General features: G+C 42.8%; 1 protein-coding gene across 10 annotated transcripts in view; it reads right to left on the bottom strand.

Moving 5' to 3' along the window:
- Window positions 1-20408, bottom strand: part of PLEKHH2 (pleckstrin homology, MyTH4 and FERM domain containing H2) — an 86195-nt gene that overhangs the window by 51884 nt on the left and 13903 nt on the right. For 8 of the 10 annotated variants that reach the window (XM_025203211.1, XM_025203210.1, XM_025203208.1 and 5 more), the window contains 3 exons: window positions 5959-6021; window positions 3959-4108; window positions 2555-2638 (listed from right to left, as the gene is read on the bottom strand). In XM_025203211.1, the coding sequence (XP_025058996.1) occupies window positions 2555-2638; window positions 3959-4108; window positions 5959-6021 (297 nt within the window). Of the gene's footprint in view, window positions 1-958; window positions 1117-2554; window positions 2639-3958; window positions 4109-5712; window positions 5797-5958; window positions 6022-20408 lie in introns of those variants that run through there. The other 2 variants (XM_025203214.1, XM_025203215.1) reach the window with 2 other exon arrangements.

Below are 20408 nucleotides of genomic sequence, written 5' to 3'. Positions count from 1 at the left end.
CTCCTGCTGCTGGCTCTCCCTGGGTCCTACTGCCCCTGGCTCCTGTCATCTTTTGACAGGTGGCCAGGAGCAAATCAATATTAATTTACTAAAATGTTTAGGGGTCCCACGAGCCAGATAGAATGGCCTGGCAGGCCAGATGTGGCCTGTGGGCTGTGTTTTGCCTGCCCCTGCTCTATAGCCTACTACTGGTTAAGTCACTCACCCTGTTCAGAGCAGCACTCGGGCTACAGTGCATGCTCCAAAGAATGTTTAAGTAATTTAAGTATTTCATACAAGTAGAACAGCTTCAACAAGACAGACTGAGATTAGTTTGGTGGCTATAGCACTTACCAGGGAACTAAGACACTTTGCTTTAAACACTTCTCTGAATCAGGAAGAGCAAGAATCTTAACCCAAACCTCCAACATACTAGATAGCTGTTCCTATATAAAGGGGTCTCAATACCAAATACTCTCATGACTGTAACCTGGTACCTCAAAATATTTCATTTTGACATTTGTGAAATCTTTTCTTCATTTTCTTTATTTGGCCTGACTTATGTGCCAAACTTGACCTGAATTTATAAATATTTTTGGCTAGCCCAGAACTGCATCTTGACACATTATTCACCAAAATAATAAACCTAATGCAAAATATTCTCAACTTTGTACTTAAAAAAAATAAGAGTATGACAATTTTACTAGATTTATATATATATATATATATAAAGGTGTCATTGTGTAATTGACATATAGGTACCAAAATACTATATTTACTCAAATCCAAGACAAGGTTGTCCCCCCACATTCAGCATGGGGGGAAGCCCCTCATCTTGGATTCAGGTAAAAAGTGAGTGGGTGCAGGTGGCTGCTGCTCTCACACTGGCTCTGAGCCCACCTCTGCCTCTTCCCTGCTCTGCTTGCCCCCCATGGCTTCTGCCCGCCTTGCCTGCCTCTGCGCCTTACACCCTGCTTACTGTTAGGCATAGTTCTGGCTCCAGCTCCATTCCCTTGTGGGGCATAGCATGTGGCCAATCATCATCATCATCAGCAGCAGCAGCTCTGGCCTGCAACATAGGTTTAAGGCCAGGCAGGGCCATGCTTCCATGTGCTCTGTGCTCAGGAGGAAATGGAGCTGCAGTGTGGAGGAGGAAAGGACAGAGGCTGTGAAGTAGGAGGAAGGCACAGAGGTTGTGGAACAAGGGTGGGGGGCAGAGGCTACAGGGGACAGGCTTAGGTGGCAGGGGCCAGAGGTGACAGGAGGGGGGCAGGCAGACTGCAAGGGAAAGAAGTGGGGGAAGGGGACAGAGAGAAAGGGACTGCCTAACCCTCCCCCCCAGCCACATGCCCCCCTGCCACTGCTTTCCCTGCTGTAGCAGTGGGGCAGGGCAATTAATTTAAGATGACCCTCCACTAACTAGACTCTATACCTAAACAATTTATATATTTTTACATTATATGTTATTTATACCTTAACAAATGTATACATTTTCCTGCAAATAACCTTTTTCCAACTACTCAGTTGGTCTAATAAAAGATATCACATCAACCCAAAGAACCTTGCCTTTTAAGGTTTAAGGGGGGCATTTTAAATTCAAAGGTGTCTTGGATTTGGGTAAACATGGTATTTCATTTAATGCTAAATTGGATTTTAGACTACTATTGGCAATTCAAAACACAGTAAAAGTAAGGAACAGTAGGAAGAAATGCTGGGCACCAAGAATCATAACCTGTGATAGGAGAAGCTTTTATTATCCTGAGAGAGAAGAAAGGGAGGCAACTGTTCTCCCTTGCATCCTGCAAACTGACCAACAGTGAGTGTACAGCAGGGATTATATTAAACACAAACCTGCTCACATGAGCACAATGTGCAACAGAAGGGAAAAAGGAAAGTCATGGACCACAGGAATAGTCTTCTCTTGCCAGTCTGAATCCCCTCTTCTCTCACGCACTCTCAGAAATATCTTGCATTTTTTCCTTAAACCAATAGATACAACTCCTCAGGGAAATGCAAGATTTTCTTCCCCATTTTTGCCTCTTTGTATGGCAAAAAGGTACAGCAAAGGGCAATCAAAATAATCAGGATTATGGAGCAGCCACCATACCAGGAGAGACAAAAAAGGCTAGGACTCTTCAGTCTGGAAAGGAGAAAGCTGAGGGAAGGTATGAGGATGGTCTAGAAAATTATAAATGGGGGTGGACAAAATGAATAGGAAACTCTTGTTCACCAAGTCCCAGAATACTAATAGTAGGGGGCACTCATTGAAATTAGTAGAAAACAGGTTTAAAACTAACACAAGATAGTACTTTTTAATACAGCACATTGTTAACTTGGGGAATTCATTACCACAGGAAGTAGTAGAGACAGAAAGGATATGCAAGTTAAAAAAGGGACTAGACAAATTCATAGATTCATTCATTAATAGCTATTAAACAGAACATTCAGGACGAATCCACTGGCATTGCTAAATCAATGATGGGGGATGCTAGGGAGGGTAATGAAAAATCTTATCATACTGTGTTTTTGTTATCATATCATGTTTGTTTTATAAATATCAGAACAGAAGACATACCTCATGAAGTTTGACTGTTACCCATTCCTTAATTTTAGCAGCTTTTTCCTCTATGATTTTTGCCTCTTGTATTCTTGTTTGCTTCTGAAATAAGACAAAAAGCCCACCTGAGCAACACCTTAGACACAAATTCTGTTGACTACCTCTAGTTATGTTTTATCTCTTTCTTTTTTACATTAATTGGATTAGCACAAAAGTTGTTAAATTATTTGATGAATGAATCCTTTGAATTTTTAATAGAGGCTGCTATTTCCCTTGCAAAAATGAAAATCTTTTAAAGGAGGTCTAGGGGAGGGAGAGGAAAAATGTATTTCCAGAGAACATCCCTCTTAACAATGTCTTAGAAAAGAAATCTCAATAAACTTTGAGAATAAAAAACTCATTTATTTAATATACCCCAACTACAAAATAAAAAAAAAAAAAGTAGGGGTGCACCAATAGACATTTTTGGGGCCAATACCAATAGCCAATATTTAAAGAGGCATATCGGCCAATACTGATCTGATTTTTGACACAGTTGCCTCTAGCTGGTAAATCCAGTGTGGTGGAAGGGGTGAGGGAGGGGCAGGGGGGTGAAGCCATGGGTCCCACTGCTTCTTGCACCCTGGGAGGGCACGGGAGGCATGTGCCCCCGGATTTGAGTGGGCGGGGCAAGCTGTAGCCAGGGCTGCCTGGGGCTCTTCTTTGCAGGGGCTGGGCTTGAAGTGAGCACCAGCGGTGCTGGGAGGATGCTGCATCCACCCCAAATTTCACCACCACTCCGCTCCCACAGCCGCCGGTGCCAACTGTCAGTGCCCACTCCAAGCCCACCCCCTGCTGACAAGAGCCCTGTGCAGCCCCGGGTGCAGCCCACCCTGCCCCATGCAAATCCGGGGGCACACACCCTCCCAGGGTGCAAGCAGTAGCAGGAACCGCCTCCTCTCCCACAAGCCGCCACTCTGTCCCACACATGTTGATCTGCCCGCCCCCCCCACCACACCCCTTTCCTCTCCCCTCCCCTTCCACCACACTGGACTTACCAGCTGGACGCAGATCTCCAAATAGCCGGTTCTGCTCCTTGCTGAGTGCTGCGCACAGCATGGACACTTAATCAGGTCAATATTCGATACAGCCAGTTTTTTTTATATCGATACGGATCTGATATTGGACTGATGTATTGATGCACCTCTAAAAAAATCCCCAATGGACAGTTCCTTCTTAGCTCCACTTCCTATGTGACGGTCACCTGACTTTCCTTCTCAGGTCTGATTTCTAACTTTGTACATGTTCATATGCTACATATCAACAATACTTTTACCAGACAAAAGCAAAGAATTTTAAAAAATTTTCTTATTTTTTATTTGCCCATTTCACAATTAAGAGTGTGTTCATATTTCATCTTTTGGTAACTGAATTATTCTTAACCTGTTCTTCAAGTTGCTGCTCCAGGTTTTGTATAATGTCATCTTTCTCTTGTACCAAAGTCTCCAGATCTTGACACCTCTTATACAATCTGATCTCTGATTCACTGGTTTGAATATTAGCTGCTTTTAGTTTTTCTTCCATAACCTGCACCTATTAGGTAGAAGAAACAACACAGTAAAAAAATATCTAATAATTTAATCATAAATTGATAATAAAAACTTATCATTCATTTAAAGCTGAACACTGTCCTGAAAAGTTCTTTAATTAACTGCAAATATATACAATTTGTACTTTGTTAATGAAATTTAGTATCTGTTATCAATAGCAATGTTAAACTGGGGTGGTGTTTTCTGATATCGGATCTATCCTTTGAATCCACAGTAGAGATGGTAAAATGGATGGAACATGATGACTATATTAGGAACACTTTCCTTCCTCACATGTATGATAACAGATTAATAAATACATGTCTGAAGTCTTTTTGAAAGCCTTGTATAACACGGCATATATAACAAGTATATAACATATATATAAGTGGTGCAGGCACCTACTCTGGACTCATTCAAGAAACGCTTGGATGCTTATCTTGCTGGGATCCTTTGACCCTAGCTGACTTCCTGCCCCTGGGGCAGGGAGCTGCACTTGATGATCTTTGAGGTCCCTTCCAGCCCTAACGTCTATGAAATCTGTGAAACAAGATTTGGGATTATTTTATTAAAATTATGCTCTAACAATGCCAAATATATAGTCAAGTATTCTGAACTAAATTATGATATCCTGAATTAGGACAGCATTCCAGTACATGCTATAATCCAATTCAAGAAAGCACTTAAGTACTTAAGGTTAAGAATGTGCTTTAGTAAATAACCCAACTAAAAACGCTTTCCTGAACCATAACCAGAGCAAGTAGATTTTTTTGGCTTAAATTACAGGATTGTTTGCTTAGAATTCTACAATATGCTTTTTAAAACATATGGACTACGGCCCAGATTTAAAAAAGAGATTTACACTTGCTAGTCACTTCTTGGTTGGAATTTATATATCTTTTCTCTTATGTGCGATTCAGCAGTCCCACAAGTGAATTCTTAGGCATTTCAGCATTGACTCAGTGCTCAAGGAAGAGAGTTGCACATTTTGAATGAGAGGTACATATTAATGTACAAATCCTGCCCAAAGCTACTAGGATTCATAAACTAGCCACATATTCTGCTTCCTGTGAAACTATTCTGAACACTAGCCTGTGACCTCACTTTGTTGGACTGGGATCCTAGTACTTTCTAAAGAGAGATACGCATTAATAGGTGCATTCCATATAATCAGTGGGTGAATTCCATATAAAGTAATGTTATAGCTTACTGTTACACTACATATGACTAGTCATTTATTTTCATTTTGATGCACATGTATGTATGTATGTATGTTTGTTAAGAGTGTATTTTCATTAGACATTGGTTTAGCAACTGAACATTTCACAAAACAATCCCATTTAATGTTTATGGACCAAACCAACCCATGAATTATGACAACTTTAAGAAAAGAATGAACACTGGAGACTGTTCCTGTTCAGAGAAAGTGCTCACGCTTGATGAGAAGCTGCTATGATAAATAGTAAAGCACAAATAGCTGATTTTATATTTTTATAGTTTTCAGAACCATGGGACTGTTTCCTCTCTCCCTTCCTTCCATATTTGTTTCATATGTACATCATTTATCAAAAATACTGTATAACAAAAAAGTGCACCATATATACTTACTTAAAGATTTGTTTTGATAGGTATAACTGTACCATAGTCCGTAACTGGGTATGAAGCCAAACTGCCAAATGTATTAAGAAACAACTATAGGAAGAGAGGTTTATACATTTAACAACAAACTAAGAGCTCCTGCCTTTTTATACTATTTAAAGAATTTAGCAATTTTCCTCACTTTCCTTTGATAACATCACTTCAATACGCTTTCAAGTTATAACTAGCAGACACACTTGTGTAGCTTAGAAGTACCTGCTGAAAAGCTCTCTCTGCTTGACGATCAGCATCTATAACTTCTCTCTCAAGCTGCTGCATCTATAGATTAAAAAAAACCCACATAATCAAATGCTTAGTTTTTCTATACAGTGGCACCAAAAGCTTCCTGATGCAACATATTTTCATATATGATTCTGAATAAGAGAAAAATCTAATATGGCCACCCTGTACCTGAAGATGGGAGCATGGGTCCTGCTGCTGCTTCTCTGAGGACTTAAATGCTGGTGACAAAAGCTACCATTTCCTACGTCCCCTTCCACCAGCTCCCGGAGCATGGGAGGAGCAGGGGAGGGGAATGAGGCAGCTGAAAATACATGACCCCACATCTGAGCCCCCACACCCAGCACAGCATGCTGTTCGAAGCCTGGGAAAAGTTGGTATAGGGACTAATGGGGGCAGTACTTTTCAGCACTACTCATCCTTCCTCTCCTCCCATTTTCCCCAGAGTTGGTGGGAGAAGCTATGGGGAATAGTGCTTGGACATGGAGACAGACATAGGTTGTCTGATGGGTGGGTCCCTGTGAGAAGAGCCAGTGCTGATCTCTTCTCAACAGGGACCAGGTACAACTCCCATCAAAGGATCTCATAGTTCCCCAGGTCACCTTCCACTCTTTTGGGTACTTGAAATTCAGTCCCACAAAGTGTTTAGCCTTCTCAATTTCTACTCAAGTTAATAAGCCTCCAGGGTACTTAGCACCTTGCAGAAACTTGCCAGAATCTGGCCCTGTGTTCCTAGTAAAGTTGACAAACTCACTCTTTGGAAAGGACTACATGCAACATTCAAGGGTTCTTCTTTATGTGATGATGAAAGCAGAATGGACACTACACAGATCCCTGTGATTAACTACAACACCGTTCTCAAATACCATAAGAAAATCTTGCTAATAGCCAATGCAGGCTATTAAAGAAATCACATTGTATCTTAATTTATTTATATACCAGACTTTGCTCCTACTGTGATAGAAGTTATGCTAGCAATAGCCATGACGGAATTATGCTGTTGTTAACAGTCTTCTAAGCAGGGTTTTCCTCAACAGTACAGGAAGGCGGATTTTTTGTGAGGATCACATTTTAAAACTATCATAGGGAGTACTTATAGAACAGAATATTTTACAACATGGTTTAGGTATCTTTGTTTTCAAGAAATATTAAATTATTGTCCCTAAAGTCTGAAGAAACAGGATTGTTGCTAGGGTAGATGTCAGGTCTGTTGGGGACAGGACCTAACAGAAAATAAATATTTCATATTAAGATAACACTGAACTCAGAATTCTAACTAGATATTAATCAGATAGTGTAAATAAAAAAAGCATCTATTCTCCCTATAATTGACTTCCTTTGTTTTAAAATAATCCGCATCTTTCTGTCTTGTTGATATGCTATTCTTTCATTTTCCAGATTCTTTGTTTTTGTATGACAGCTGTCAATGAACATACAACAGTCTTGTGTTCTTCTAGTACTTCAGCCAGACAAGAACACACAGTCATAATTCTGTCGAAGGGAAAGAAATGCGAAAGGAAAAATTATCTAATACAGAAAGAGCTGTTACTAACCTCTGAAAACCTCCTCACTTTAATAGAGACCTAAACATCCACAAAATACCATGTAATCTGACATAAGTACATAAAAATAAGTGCCAGACCAATGATCCACCCAATCCAGTATCTTGCCTCTGACAGTGGCAGGAGTGATACATCATCATTGGTTTAGAGGAGCCAGAGGACATGTCTCTGCCTCTACAACCTCCTGTTATAATGAATTCCACAAGTAAACTATGCACTGCATAAAAAGTACTTCCTCTTGTTGGTTTTAAACCTGTCTCCTACTAACTTCAATGGGTGTTCCCTAGTTTTAGTATTCTGGGACCTGGTGAACAACAATTACCTATCCACTTTGTCCACAACCTTCATGATTTTATAGATCTCTATCATATCACCCCTCAAGGTAGTATAAACATGGCACAGTACAAACATGACCATACCCCTCTAAGAACTCTCTTGAAGGGACATAATAAAGGCAGTGATGGTTTCATATATTCATGCATTAACAGTCTGGATAAAGACTTAAGGAATTGTGTTTTCTCTCATCTTGCATATTATTTGTTCAATTTACTTAAGAGTTTTTCATCTTTGAGCTTTTAATAGTTTTGATTTTAGGCTCTCTTTTGAATATGGACTTAATTTATAGCTCTTGCTTTAACAGAGTTAATATTTAGCATATACATTTTAGTCAATCTGTGGTGTGAATTAAGGATTTAAAGTTACAGTATCTGTAAACATACAGTGAACTAAAATTCTACTGTGGCACTAAACCAATGTACAGCAAAGCCACACATCACATTGTATATTTGTAATAATGCAGAATACACTTATAATTAATATTCTATGGTATTATGACAGAAACAGCTTTCAAACCTTTACTGTATGACTTCATTGTAGATGAGTGGCAAACCATCCATTGATACCAACAGCTACTATAACTTGTGGATATATGTGAATGTGAGTGTCAGTGTTTTGCAATCTTATTACATAGCCAATAAGTGAGAGGTCCCACTTTAAGATTTAAACTAAACTTTAATAGAAAGATCATACCAAAATGCCTACTGAATGTCATGTAGGCTGCTCGACCTGGTACTGACAAAGGAGGATGATCTAGTTAGCAACCTAAGAATCAAAGGGAAGCTAGGAGACAGTGATCACAAGCTGATGAGGTTCACTGTCCACTGCAAAGCTGGCAAGTCAGTCAGCAATGCAGAAGTCCTCGACTTTAGGAAAGCTGGCTTTGATAAGCTCAGGAGGCTTGTTGTCAAGGCCCTAACGGACCATGACTTGACAGGAAGAGGAGTTCAAGATGAGCGGTTGCTCCTCAAGGGAGTGATCCTGAAAGCACAAGTGATGTCCATCCCATTTCAGAGGAAAGGTAGCAAAAAGTCACAGCAACCCTCTTGGCTCTGCAGGGAACTCATGGACCTCCTGCATCTAAAACGAGAGACCTATAAAGGATGGGAGACAGGAATCACCATAAACAAGGAGTATTCTGTACTGGTCTGGACCTGTAGGGAGCAAACCAGGAAAGCCAAGGCTGCAACCAAACTCCAACTGGCTACATGTATCAAGGACAATAAAAAAGTCCTTTTTTAGATATGTGGGGAGTCAGAAGAAAAACAAGGGTAGCATTGGACCCCTGCTAAACCAAATGGGACAACTGATAGCCGACCCCCAGGAAAAAGCCAACCTGCTTAATGGGTATTTTGCGTCGTTTTTTCACCAGCTCAAAGGGACCACCCTGCTTAACACGATGCGGGACAGCCAGGGTGAAGCCCTACATCGCTGTAGACCATGTAAAGGAACACCTTGAGTGGCTGGACACCTTCAAGTCAGCTGGTCCAGACAGTTTGCACCCCAGGGTACTTAAGGAGCTGCTAGGCATTGTAGCTCAGCCACTGGCAAGGATCTTTGAAAACTCGTGGCACTCAGGTGAAGTGCCCGAAGGTTGGAAGAAGGCCAATGTGGTGCCTGTCTTCAGGAAAGGGAGGCAAGTAGATCTGGGGAACTATAGGCCTATCAGCTTGACCTCTATCCCATGGAAGATCTTGGAAAAAATTATCAAAGAGACCATTCTCGGCAAACAGGCTGATGGCAACATCCTGAGGAACAGCCAGCGTGGGTTTGTTGTGGGTAGGCCTTGCCTGACCAATCTTATTTCCTTCTATAACCAGGTGACATACCACCTTGACAAGAAGAAGAGATTGACATCATATATCTGGACTTTAAAAAAGCCTTTGATCTGGTGTCCCATGATCTCCTCATGGAAAAATTGGCCAACTGCAGCCTCAGCTACAGCACAGTCTGATGGCTGGGAAATGGGCTCCGAGGCCAGACCCAGAGTAGTAGTCAATGGAAGTGAATCATTATGGTACTCCGTGACCAGTGGTGTCCCCCAAGGCTCCTTCCTTGGACCTTTACTCTTTAACATCTTTATTAACAATGTGGACATTGGTGTCAGAAGCGGACTGGCCAAGTTCACTGATGACACCAAACTTTGGGGTAAAGCGTCCACACCTGAGGATAGACTGATGATCCAGGCCAACCTTGACAGGCTCAGAAAATGGGCAGATAAAAACCTGATGACATTCAATATGGAAAAATGCAAGGTACTCCACCTCGGAAAGAAAAACCCGCATCACGCTTATAGGCTCAGCAGTGCTACCTACGCTTGCTAGCACCATGGCCGAAAGGGATTTGGGGGTCGTGATTGACCACAAGATGAACATCAGCCACCAATGCGATGTCACAGCTGGTAAAACGAGCAAAATTCTGGCTTGCATCCATAGATGCTTCTCAAGCAACTCTCAGGATGTTATCCTCCCACTGTACTCGGCTTTGGTGAGGCCGCAACTGGAATACTGCATCCAGTTCTGGGCTCCACAATTTAAAAAGGTGTAGAAAAGCTTGAGAGAGTCCAAAGGAGAGCCATGCACGTGATCAGAAGGCAAGAGAACAGGCCTTATGATGAGAGGCCGAGAGGCTTTTTCATCCTGGAAAAGCGCAGTCTCAGGGGCGACTTAGTAACTGCCTGTAAGTATATAAGGGGTGTACATCAGGATCTGGGGGAACGCCTGTTCACCAGAGCACCCCAAGGGATGGCAAGGTCAAATAGTCACAAACTTCTCCAAGACCGTTTTAGGTTGGACATAAGGAAAAAGTTCTTTACTGTCCGAACCCCCAAGGCCTGGAATAGACTCCCTCTGGAAGTGGTGCAAGCACCTACTCTGGACTCTTTCAAGAAACATTTGGACACCTATCATGCTGGGATCCTTTGGCCCTAGCTGGCTTCCTGCTCCTGGGACAGGGAGCTGGACTCGATGATCTTCCAGGGTCCCTTCCAGCCCTAACGTCTATGAAATCTATGAAATGTACTTAAGGATTCATATATGAAAATAAGATCTGAAAATATTCTTTGCAGACGCACTGTATATATGTTTCATTATTATGGGGGAAAACCCTCATTAACTGACATCCCCCTACAAATCCAGGTGATCTCATATTTCTTCTTATAAATTATCCCCATCACAAAAATGCAAATTCATGACACTGAGGTCATAAAAATGTTATTTGTGATTAAACTAATCTCACATCATTTGAGCTTCCCATTTCATTCTTCTTCTTACATCTTTGCTTTGGAGTTCATGTCCTACATTTAGAAGTTGGCAGAAACATGGTAAGCAGAATCAACACAATAAGCAATCTACTTTGCAACAGCAAAGAGAAGAGGGAGCCAACATTTGGCAGCATGTTGAGTGGTCTGATCCCTCAGCCAACCTTTGCTTACTATCATTCTTGCCTAGGAAGCAGACAAAGACAAGTGTACTGCACACATCAACGTTACAGGGGTGTAGGTTGTAGCCATGTTGGTCTAAGGACATAGGCAGACAAGATTCTTTGGCTGAATCTGATATCTTTTATTAGACCAACTTAAATAGTTGGGAAAAAAATGTTCCCACTATTTTTTTAAGCTTGCTAAGAAACTTTTTTCCAACTATTTAAGTTGGTCTAATAAAAGATATCAGATTTAGCCAAAGAACCTTGTCTGCATACGTTAAGGCTGGGCAAAATGGCGGATCCAGCCAGGGTCGGATTCCATTTCCCACCAGTCCCTACCCGTGTGGCTGAGGCTGGTTTCCATGGAGACCCCAGCAGCAGCCATGCTGTGATAGCATGAGGCCAGGATTTCCATGGAGACTGGCTGCAGCAGTGCTGGCAGGGCCTACGGCAGGGCATGGAGCTGCTCCGTAGCCAGGCTGGGATCTTGCAGCAGTGACAGTATGGTCCAGAACCAGGGCAAAACCGTGATCTGCAGCCTGCATGCCTGAGGCAGGGATGTGCAGGAAGTGGATCGTGGCTTTGCCCTGGCTCCTTGCAGAGATGACAATGTGGTCCAGAGCCAGGGCAGAGCCACAATCCACTGCTGGCATGACCCTGCCCAGGGTGTGCAGGCTGCGGATTACAGCTCTACCCTGGCTCTGGACCATGCTGGCATCACTGCAAGATCCCAGCCAGGCTCCAGATCAGCTTCCCACCCTGCTGTGTGCCCTGCCAGCAGGAGAGGCACTAGAGGAGGGCTTGGGGGGCTATAGCTACCCCAAAATTTACTGTAGCCACCCCTTCCCAGCAATGCCGTTGCCCACCCTGCTCCCGCCTTCAGCACAGGCCCCCCTCACCAGGAAGAGGCTGGAGCCACTGGTGCACTGCCCGCACTGCTGCAGCCAGTCACCATGGAAACCCCAGCTCTGTGCTATCATAGCGTGGTTACTGGGGTACCCATGGAAACCGGCCCCAGCCATGCGGGCAGGGGCTCTTAGGAAATGGAGTCCACTGCTGATCCGGCTTGTGGGTTGGACTTTGTCTGCCTCTGGCATGCATTATAAGGAAAGACTGTGTGAGATTTGTGGGTTCAACTGAATAACTTCTCGCCTGATTTTCAGAGAACAAATGCTCCTAAACAATAGTTCAGATTTGACTTAAACCAAAGTGAAAACAAAGGATGGCCTTGTTGGCCAACAGCCATCAACAACAGCAGTGCTGTGCAAGCAGCTAGATAGAATGGCATTTCTGTACAACACTTTTGAGTTTTGCACAACAAAATGAACTACAGTAACTAGTTATTGTACCCACAATAACTGTAGGGAATAAACTGCCGCTGGAGGTGGTTCAAGTACCCACTTTGAACGCCTTCAAGAGACATTTGGATGCTTATCTTGCTGGGATCCTATGATCCCTGCTGACTTTCTGCCCCTGGGCAGGGCGCTGGACTCGATGATCCTCCGGGGTCCCTTCCAGCCCAAATGTCTATGAAAACTGTACCTGTTTCCAGGACTATATAACTCAACTGGGTTAGTCAGACAACAGTAAGCACTCTTCCACATGTGCAGGTAAAGGCACAATGGGATCTAATGCATGATCCACACAACAGGGGTGTGCAAAGTGGGCCCTATTCAATTTGGATTCAGTCCGAGTCAGGGACAGCGATTCGATCCATTGATTCGGATCAATGTCCCTGATTCAATTAGACTGAATCCGAATCTGAAGATTTGATGCTGATTCGAAGAATCAGTGATTCGGACATAGACACAACTTTAAAAGTTTTTTCTACATACCTTGAGGTACCAGCACAGTTTGTGAATGCTGGGGCACATGAAGCATTCCACCAGAGTGCGGAGGAGCCCTCCACGTGCTCGGTAGTAAACCCGAAAGTGGACTGGAAGTACTTCCGGGTTCTGCTGTCATCACTGCAAGATCCCAGCCAGGGTCCAGATCAGCTTCCCGCCCTGCTGTGTGCCCTGCCAGCAGCAGGAGAGGCACTAGAGGAGGGCTTGGGGGGCTATAGGGCTTTGGGTCTGGCCAGTGTTTCAAAAGGTAATGGCTAGATACCTTTTTTCGTAGCAAATCTTGGTTTTCTCTTGAGAACTTGCTTATTTAGTTCATTGTAGATTCACCAGCGTCTAACTTCAGGCATTCTTACAGAAATTTAAGTCACAATAAAACACAAAACTCACAATTCACATGAATAATTTAGTGCAATCACACAACAATAACTGAGGACCTAATTCTTGATCTGATGGCCCCTTTAAATTGGGTAAAGAGGCCAGAACTGGTTCTAAAATACCAACTCTGAAATACGAAGTCCACTGTGGTAGGATAATCTTAATGCTAGAATGGATGCAGATGGCCACAGCTGTCCTCCATAGATCATCATCTCACAAGTGGTGGCATAAGGCATGCACCAGAGAAATCAAAAGAGAAAGATGTTCCTTCAAGGGACCAATTCTTAACCCACAGATTAAAAATTGCACTGCATCTGGAAATGTGTGTCATGGAGTGCTCTCCAAGGGAGGGTGCTTGTATAACAGGGAGCTATCTAGTTGCAGGGAAGCATGCAACCAGGGACCTATAGGTTGCAACTGCCAACCACCTGGCTACCTGCCTAGCAATAGTAGGGCAGAGCTCCAGGTAGGCACAGGTGAAGCCACATCTGGAGTACTGTGTTGTTTTGGGCCCCCCACTACAGAAAGGATGTGGACAAATTGGAGAGAGTCCAGCGAAGGGCAACAAAAATGGTGAGGGGGCTGCGGTGCCTGACTTCTGAAGGGACTAGGCTTATTTAGTCTAAAGAAGAGAAGACTGAGAGGAGATCTAATAGCAGCTTTCAACTACCTGAAGGGAGGGTTCAAAAGAGGATGGAGCTAGACTGTTTTCAGTGGTGCCAGGTGACAGAACAAGGAGCTAGGTGAATACATCTAGTTGCAGGGAAGCAGGTAGCCAGGGACCTATAGGTTGCAAGTGCCAACCACCTGGCTACCTGCCTAGCAGTAGTAAGGCAGAGCTCCAGGTAGGCACAGGTGAACAGCTGCAGCTGAGCCAGAGAAACAGTAGTAGGTTGCTCTTGAAGCAGAGGAGACACACCTGCGGCCAGTCAGAACACCTGAGTGGAAGAGGAGGAGCTCAGGGGATATAAGCCTGAAGCAAAGGGGCCAGTGCAGCACTGACTCTGCAAAGAGAAGAATCACAAAATCATGGAAAATTAGGGTTGGAAGGGACCTCACAAAGTCATCTAATCCAACCCCCTGCTCAAAGCAGGACCATCCCCATCTAGATCATCCCAGCCAAAGCTGTCTTAGCTCAGTCTTGAAAACCTCCAAGCATGGAGATTGCACCACCTCTCTGGATAACCTGTTCCAGTGCTTCACTAGCCTCCTAGTGAGAAAATTCTTCCTAATATCTAACCTAAACTTCTCTTGCTGCAATTTGTTACTCCTTGTTCTGTCATCTGCCACCAGTGAAAACAGTCTAGCTCCATCTTCTTTTGAACCCTGCTTCAGGTAGTTGAAGGCTGCTATTAAATCCTCTCAATCTTATCTTCTCTAGATTAAATAAGCCTAATTCCTTCAGAAGTCATGCACCCCAGCCTCTCACCATTTTTGTTGCCCTCCGCTGGACTCTCTAATTTGTCCACATCCTTTCTGTAGTGTAATATTCCAGATGTGGCCTCACCAGTGCTGAATAGAGGGAAATAATTACTTCCCTTGACCTACTGCCAACACATCTACCAGTGCAGCCCAATATACCATTAGCCTTCTTGGCAACAAGGGCATACTGCTGGCTCGTATTCAGCTTATTGTCCACTGTAACCCCCAAGTCCTTTTCTGCAGAGCGCCAGTCAGCCCCCAGCCTGGACCAGTGCATAGGACTGGTTCATCCTAAGTGAAGGATTTTGCACTTGTCCTTGTTGCATCTCATGAGATTCCTTTTGTCCCAATCTTCCAATTTGTCCAGGCCTCTCTAAATTCTAGTCCTGTCCTTCAGCATATTTCCAACCCCCCCCCCCTCCCCCGCAGCTTGGTATCATCTGCAACTTGTTGAGGGTGCACTCTGTGCCAACTTCCAGGTCATTGATGAAGACATTGAACATAACCAGCCCCAGGACTAACCTGTGGGGTGCACTCCACTTGATACTGGCTGCCAACTAGACATTGAGCCATTGATTACTACTCTCTGAGCCCAGTGCTCCAGACATTTACAGCCACCTTTACCACAAGTACCATCCAACCTGTACTTCTTTAGCTTGCCAATTAGAACGTTGCGGGAGACCGTATCAAAAGCCTTGCTAAAATCAAGGTACACCACGTCCACTGGTTTCCCTGTATCCACAGAGCCAGTCATCTCATCATCACAGAAGGTAATCAGGTTGGTCAGGCATGACTTGCTCTGGTGAATCCATGTTGACTGTTCCTAATTTACCTTTTTCTCTTCCAAGTGCTTAGAAATGGATTCCTTGAGGATCTGCTCCATGATTTTTCCAGGGACTAAGGTGAAGTTGACTGGTCTGTAGTTCCCTGGATCCTCCTTTTTCCCCTTTCTTAAATATGGGCACTCTGTTTGCCCTTTTCCAATCATCTGGGACCTCTTCTGATTGCCATGAGTTTTCAAAGATGATAGCCAGTGGCTTTGCAATCACACCAGCTAACTCCCTGAGCACCCTTTGGTGCATCCCATTCAGCCCCATGGACTTGTACACATCCAGCTTTTCTAAATAGTCCCTAACCTGTTCTTTCACCACTGAGGGCTGCTCTCCTCCTTCCCAAACTGTTCTGCCTGGTGAGTAGTCTGGGAGCTGACTTTCCCTGTTAAGACTGAGGCAAAAAAGACATCGGAAACTTCAGTCTTTTCTAAGAGCTCCTGTCATCTCCGGCAGTGAAGGAACAGAAGCTGCAGGCCAGGTCAAGTCAGCTACTATTAGGAACCAGGGTGTAGGCAGTCTAGCCTAATGGTTAAGCTGCTGAGGGGAAATATGGCCTGGGCTAGGTCAGAGGGTAGAACCCATACCAAAGCCAGAGGCAGATCAAGAAGCAGAGTCCACAACACAGTCCAGGGTCACGATCAGGGAGGGTGAGACGAGGGGGGCAGGTGCCAAGTACCAATCCACAGGGAAAAGTCCAAAACCGGAGCTAAACCAGGGTTAGGAGCCAGAAAACAGAACCTCAGGGAAATCTGAAGGCAAAGTACAGAAATAAACTGAAAACTAGAGTGCAGGAACCAGGAGGCTTGCTACAGCAGAACTGTTGACTAGCCTGCAGACCCAGGGTGCCAGCTGGTGTTAAATGGATAGGCAGTAATCTCACCCACCAAGCAGGATGCTTGCTGCTCTGAAGCTGGGGCAGAGTTCATTAGCTGGGGCTTGCTGAAGGTTTGACTGCTGCAGAACTTGGTTCAGGTGGACCTGACAGCACTGAGCCCAGACTGGTCTGACTGCTTAGAATCACTGACAGGTACTCCCAGGGGCTGAGAGCCAGTGAGTTGAGAGGTGGCTTCAACAGCAGCATGGGGGCACAGAGGGGACTTTGGGTGTTTTGTTAGAAGTGGTTTGCTTGCATTTTTGTTTCAGTTTTAACCAAAGAATCAGGTAGTAGCTGTAGGGGTGGACTGGAGTCCATGCAAGGGTGCCTGAGAAGCATTCCAGGTTTTGAGCCCTACTAGGGGCAGGACATGTGGGAGAGACAGCAAGGCAGGGTTGGGCTGTGGCTGAGAGGGCGGAGAACCCTGAACCTGGTGTGACCAGAGACAAGAGGCTGAGACTGAGAAACCAGGCCAGAGGAAGTGGGTAGAAGTCTACAGCTAGAATAACCGGTGGACTAAGGCCAAGAGAGCTGAAGCCTATGCAGGTTGGTGAACAAGTCGAGTAAGCCCCATGAGTTCATGGGTATGGCTATGGGGAAGGCTGGAGGCCATGATTAAAACCTTAAAGCTTAATTAGGGCCAACAGGGTCACAGCCAGTGACTACAGACTTGTAGTGCCAGCTGAGCACAAGAGGCATCTGCAAAGAACAGCAGAGGTTTGTTAAGTGTGAGAGAGCCCACGAGAGTTTGGTTAAGTCAGTCAGATACCAGTGAGAGTATCCTGGGACTCAAGGACAGCCTCATGATCAATGTCAAAAGAACATCAAGGCATGGTAAGCAAGATAGAAACGGGGACCTGGATAAGGAGGACCTGGAGTGTGAGCAGAATTAAGGTGGCCTCTAGGAGGCACCACAGCTGCCTGCGGGGCCCATCAAGTCACGCTGTAGCCTTGTCCAGTCTCTGAAAGTACCCTTTGAAGATAAACCAGAGTTGGCTTCTAGAGCAAGATGGGGTCCTGAGCTTCTTCCCACTCTGAGACCCCAGTCTTTCAGTTCCTCACCAATCAAGGAACTAGCATCCAGAAAGAAGTTTACCACCTCTTGGGGTAGCCAGTGCAACCCACAGTTACAAGCAGCACAGGAGACAGTCTCTTCAATACAGGCATGTATTGGGGCAAAGGCCAACTAAATTGAGGTTTTCTGTCCCCTCTGAAGGGGTTAATTAGTCCTTCTGTCCCCAGTCCAGCCTGCACAGCCCTGATCAACTCTGGGTTTAACAAATTCTCTATCTAGATGGAATTTATTAATAAATAGCAGGTACTGATCTTCCACTGGGGAGTGCTGAACTCCTATGCCTGCCTATATATCCCCATCAATTTAAATTAGGTCTGCCCTCACAAAACAGCTTGCAGGATAAATTCAGCCGTTCTCAATTAAGTGTCACTGGAATGCAGCAGTGTATATAAACTGGCAGGCCGGACCATTTTTTGAATTAACAATTGGTTATGAAATCTCACCAAACACTGAAATGTGCATTCATCTCTTCATGATAAACGTACCAAAAAAGGTCAAAATGGCAATCACAGCATTCAGCATACACAGAATACTTAAGCCTAATTTCCTGCCTAGCTTCTGCATATACATGCACCAGGGAACAACTTCAACTAAATCTCCTTCTGAGGAATGTTACATTCACATACCTCCGCAACTGATTCAGGTCCTTCTTATTTAACATAATCTGAAACCTATCCTGAAGCTCATTAAAGATCTGAAGATCTCCTGGGATTATTTAAAGTTTTTAATTAAACTATATTTGAAATATGAAACATGTATGTATTTAGAATGTGAATAGATACATCTCACTAGTAGGCAACAGCCAACGACACAGAAAAATACTGTAACTATAAATAAGCATTCCCCTCTGTAGTCATAATTTAAAAAAAAACATAGGGCTGTATTCTAAATCAATTATCTGAACTACACAAAATAATGTATTTTAATAAAAAACAGATAAGTATTTAAACTTAGTGAGGAAATTATTGTTCTACATCTGATACTAATCAAGTCACTCTGAGTTATTTTTGTTCAAACAATGAACAGAAAAATGCCACATGTGAATAAATATTGGATGCCTTGAGGAAACTTAGCTGAAACATAAAAAGCAATAGTTAAAATACTGCCCTTTAGGTCTGGTCAGTGCATCACTAAATGTGTTTTTATTTTTTATAAAGGTAAAACAAACTACATAGTCATAAGCCTTTTTCAAAATTCACTGGGAAGTCTCTCAGTTGCATTAAGAAACATCTTTAATGTCTATATTTGTGCAAGCAAAATATAGAAGATTTATACCTTTTTATAATATTAAAGAACATCCACCAAAATAATCAGTCTTGGTAATTAACAAATGAAAGTATCCCACAGACTTGTGTTTTTTCTGCAATAGGAATCATTGGGCAGAGGAAAAATGTAACAGTTTATATTCTGTCTTGTTCATAAAATTCAGAGACCACAACTTACATTTTTTACATCTTTGTAAGAGGCATTCATCAAGCATAAAATTGTAATAAGATGATAGTTGATATGTAAATACTATATTGTGCATAGAGTAAGGTCACTCACTATCATAAATACATTATGTAGACAGGATTTAGGGAAAAACATTTGCAGAAGATAAAAGCAAAAATGATTCTAATGCTAAATAAAAACATTCACAAATAATAAGACTGAAAACAATAGGCCAAATATGACTGTTATACCTAGGCAAGACGTCTTAGAGGTGACTTGCAAAGGAATAATCATTCATATTTTTCAGTTCTGATGTAAAATAAAATCTGATCTTTTTGTCATTTTTCAATGTGCTTTCTGCTGGTTTTTCTACATCTGAAATTCAAGTCTTTAACATGATTTCCCTGCAAAACTTTAGAACAACTGAAGAACTAATTGGAGTAGGTTTTCACAAACACAAAGAGCTCCACAGTGAAATCAAATTAAACAATATGCATCCTACTTAAAAAAATGACAGTCATCAAATGAAAGCTGAGAGAATTCCTAAACCAACTATTTGAAATTATCAAGATGATAACTTTTGTGATACTATTAAACATTGTTAATAATTAAAAAACCTTGTAACATTTTACAAACTCATTGACAGAAGAACTGAAACCACTTCCCATTTCTTTAAGTCTGAAATAGTCTTTAACTGTCACAGAAGCATTTTTTACTCAATATACAAGATTTCTTATTGCTTAAAAAAATCATTGGGTTATAATCTATGTGGAACACAAACCATTTCTTCCCCAAGTTTTTAAACTGTTATAATGAATAACATTTTATCACATAACAGCATTACGGAAATCACAATCTATTATATTTTAAAACAAATAAGAGGGGATTAAAATAAGGCAATCTTTCTAGGATTTATGAATGAGAGGTCTCATCTGTTAGAAATGTTACCAATGAGCCTTGCTGGAGGTACTGATACTAGATTAGAATTTCTAAAAACACAAACTCGGTTAACAGCTTTTTCCAGCGTATTAGATTTGAAGGCAGAGTTTGTGTCTATACATTTGTTGTGAAACTCTCACTGGCATAAAAACCAATAAAATTCTTTAAAAGTCTTATGAATGTATCTATTTCTAAATTTATTACACCTCGAAAAACATATAGCTCAAATGGCATGTGTATCTGTTATAAACTGGATGAAATAGCTTTCCATGCCATATGGAAAAAGTAGACTTGAATTTAGTACAAATA

Source organism: Alligator sinensis, unplaced genomic scaffold, assembly GCF_000455745.1.
Source record: "Alligator sinensis unplaced genomic scaffold, ASM45574v1 scaffold377_1, whole genome shotgun sequence".
Taxonomy (NCBI): Eukaryota; Metazoa; Chordata; order Crocodylia; family Alligatoridae; genus Alligator; species Alligator sinensis.
Note: the sequence above shows the minus strand (reverse complement) of the source record. Positions and strands in the feature narration are given on the sequence as shown.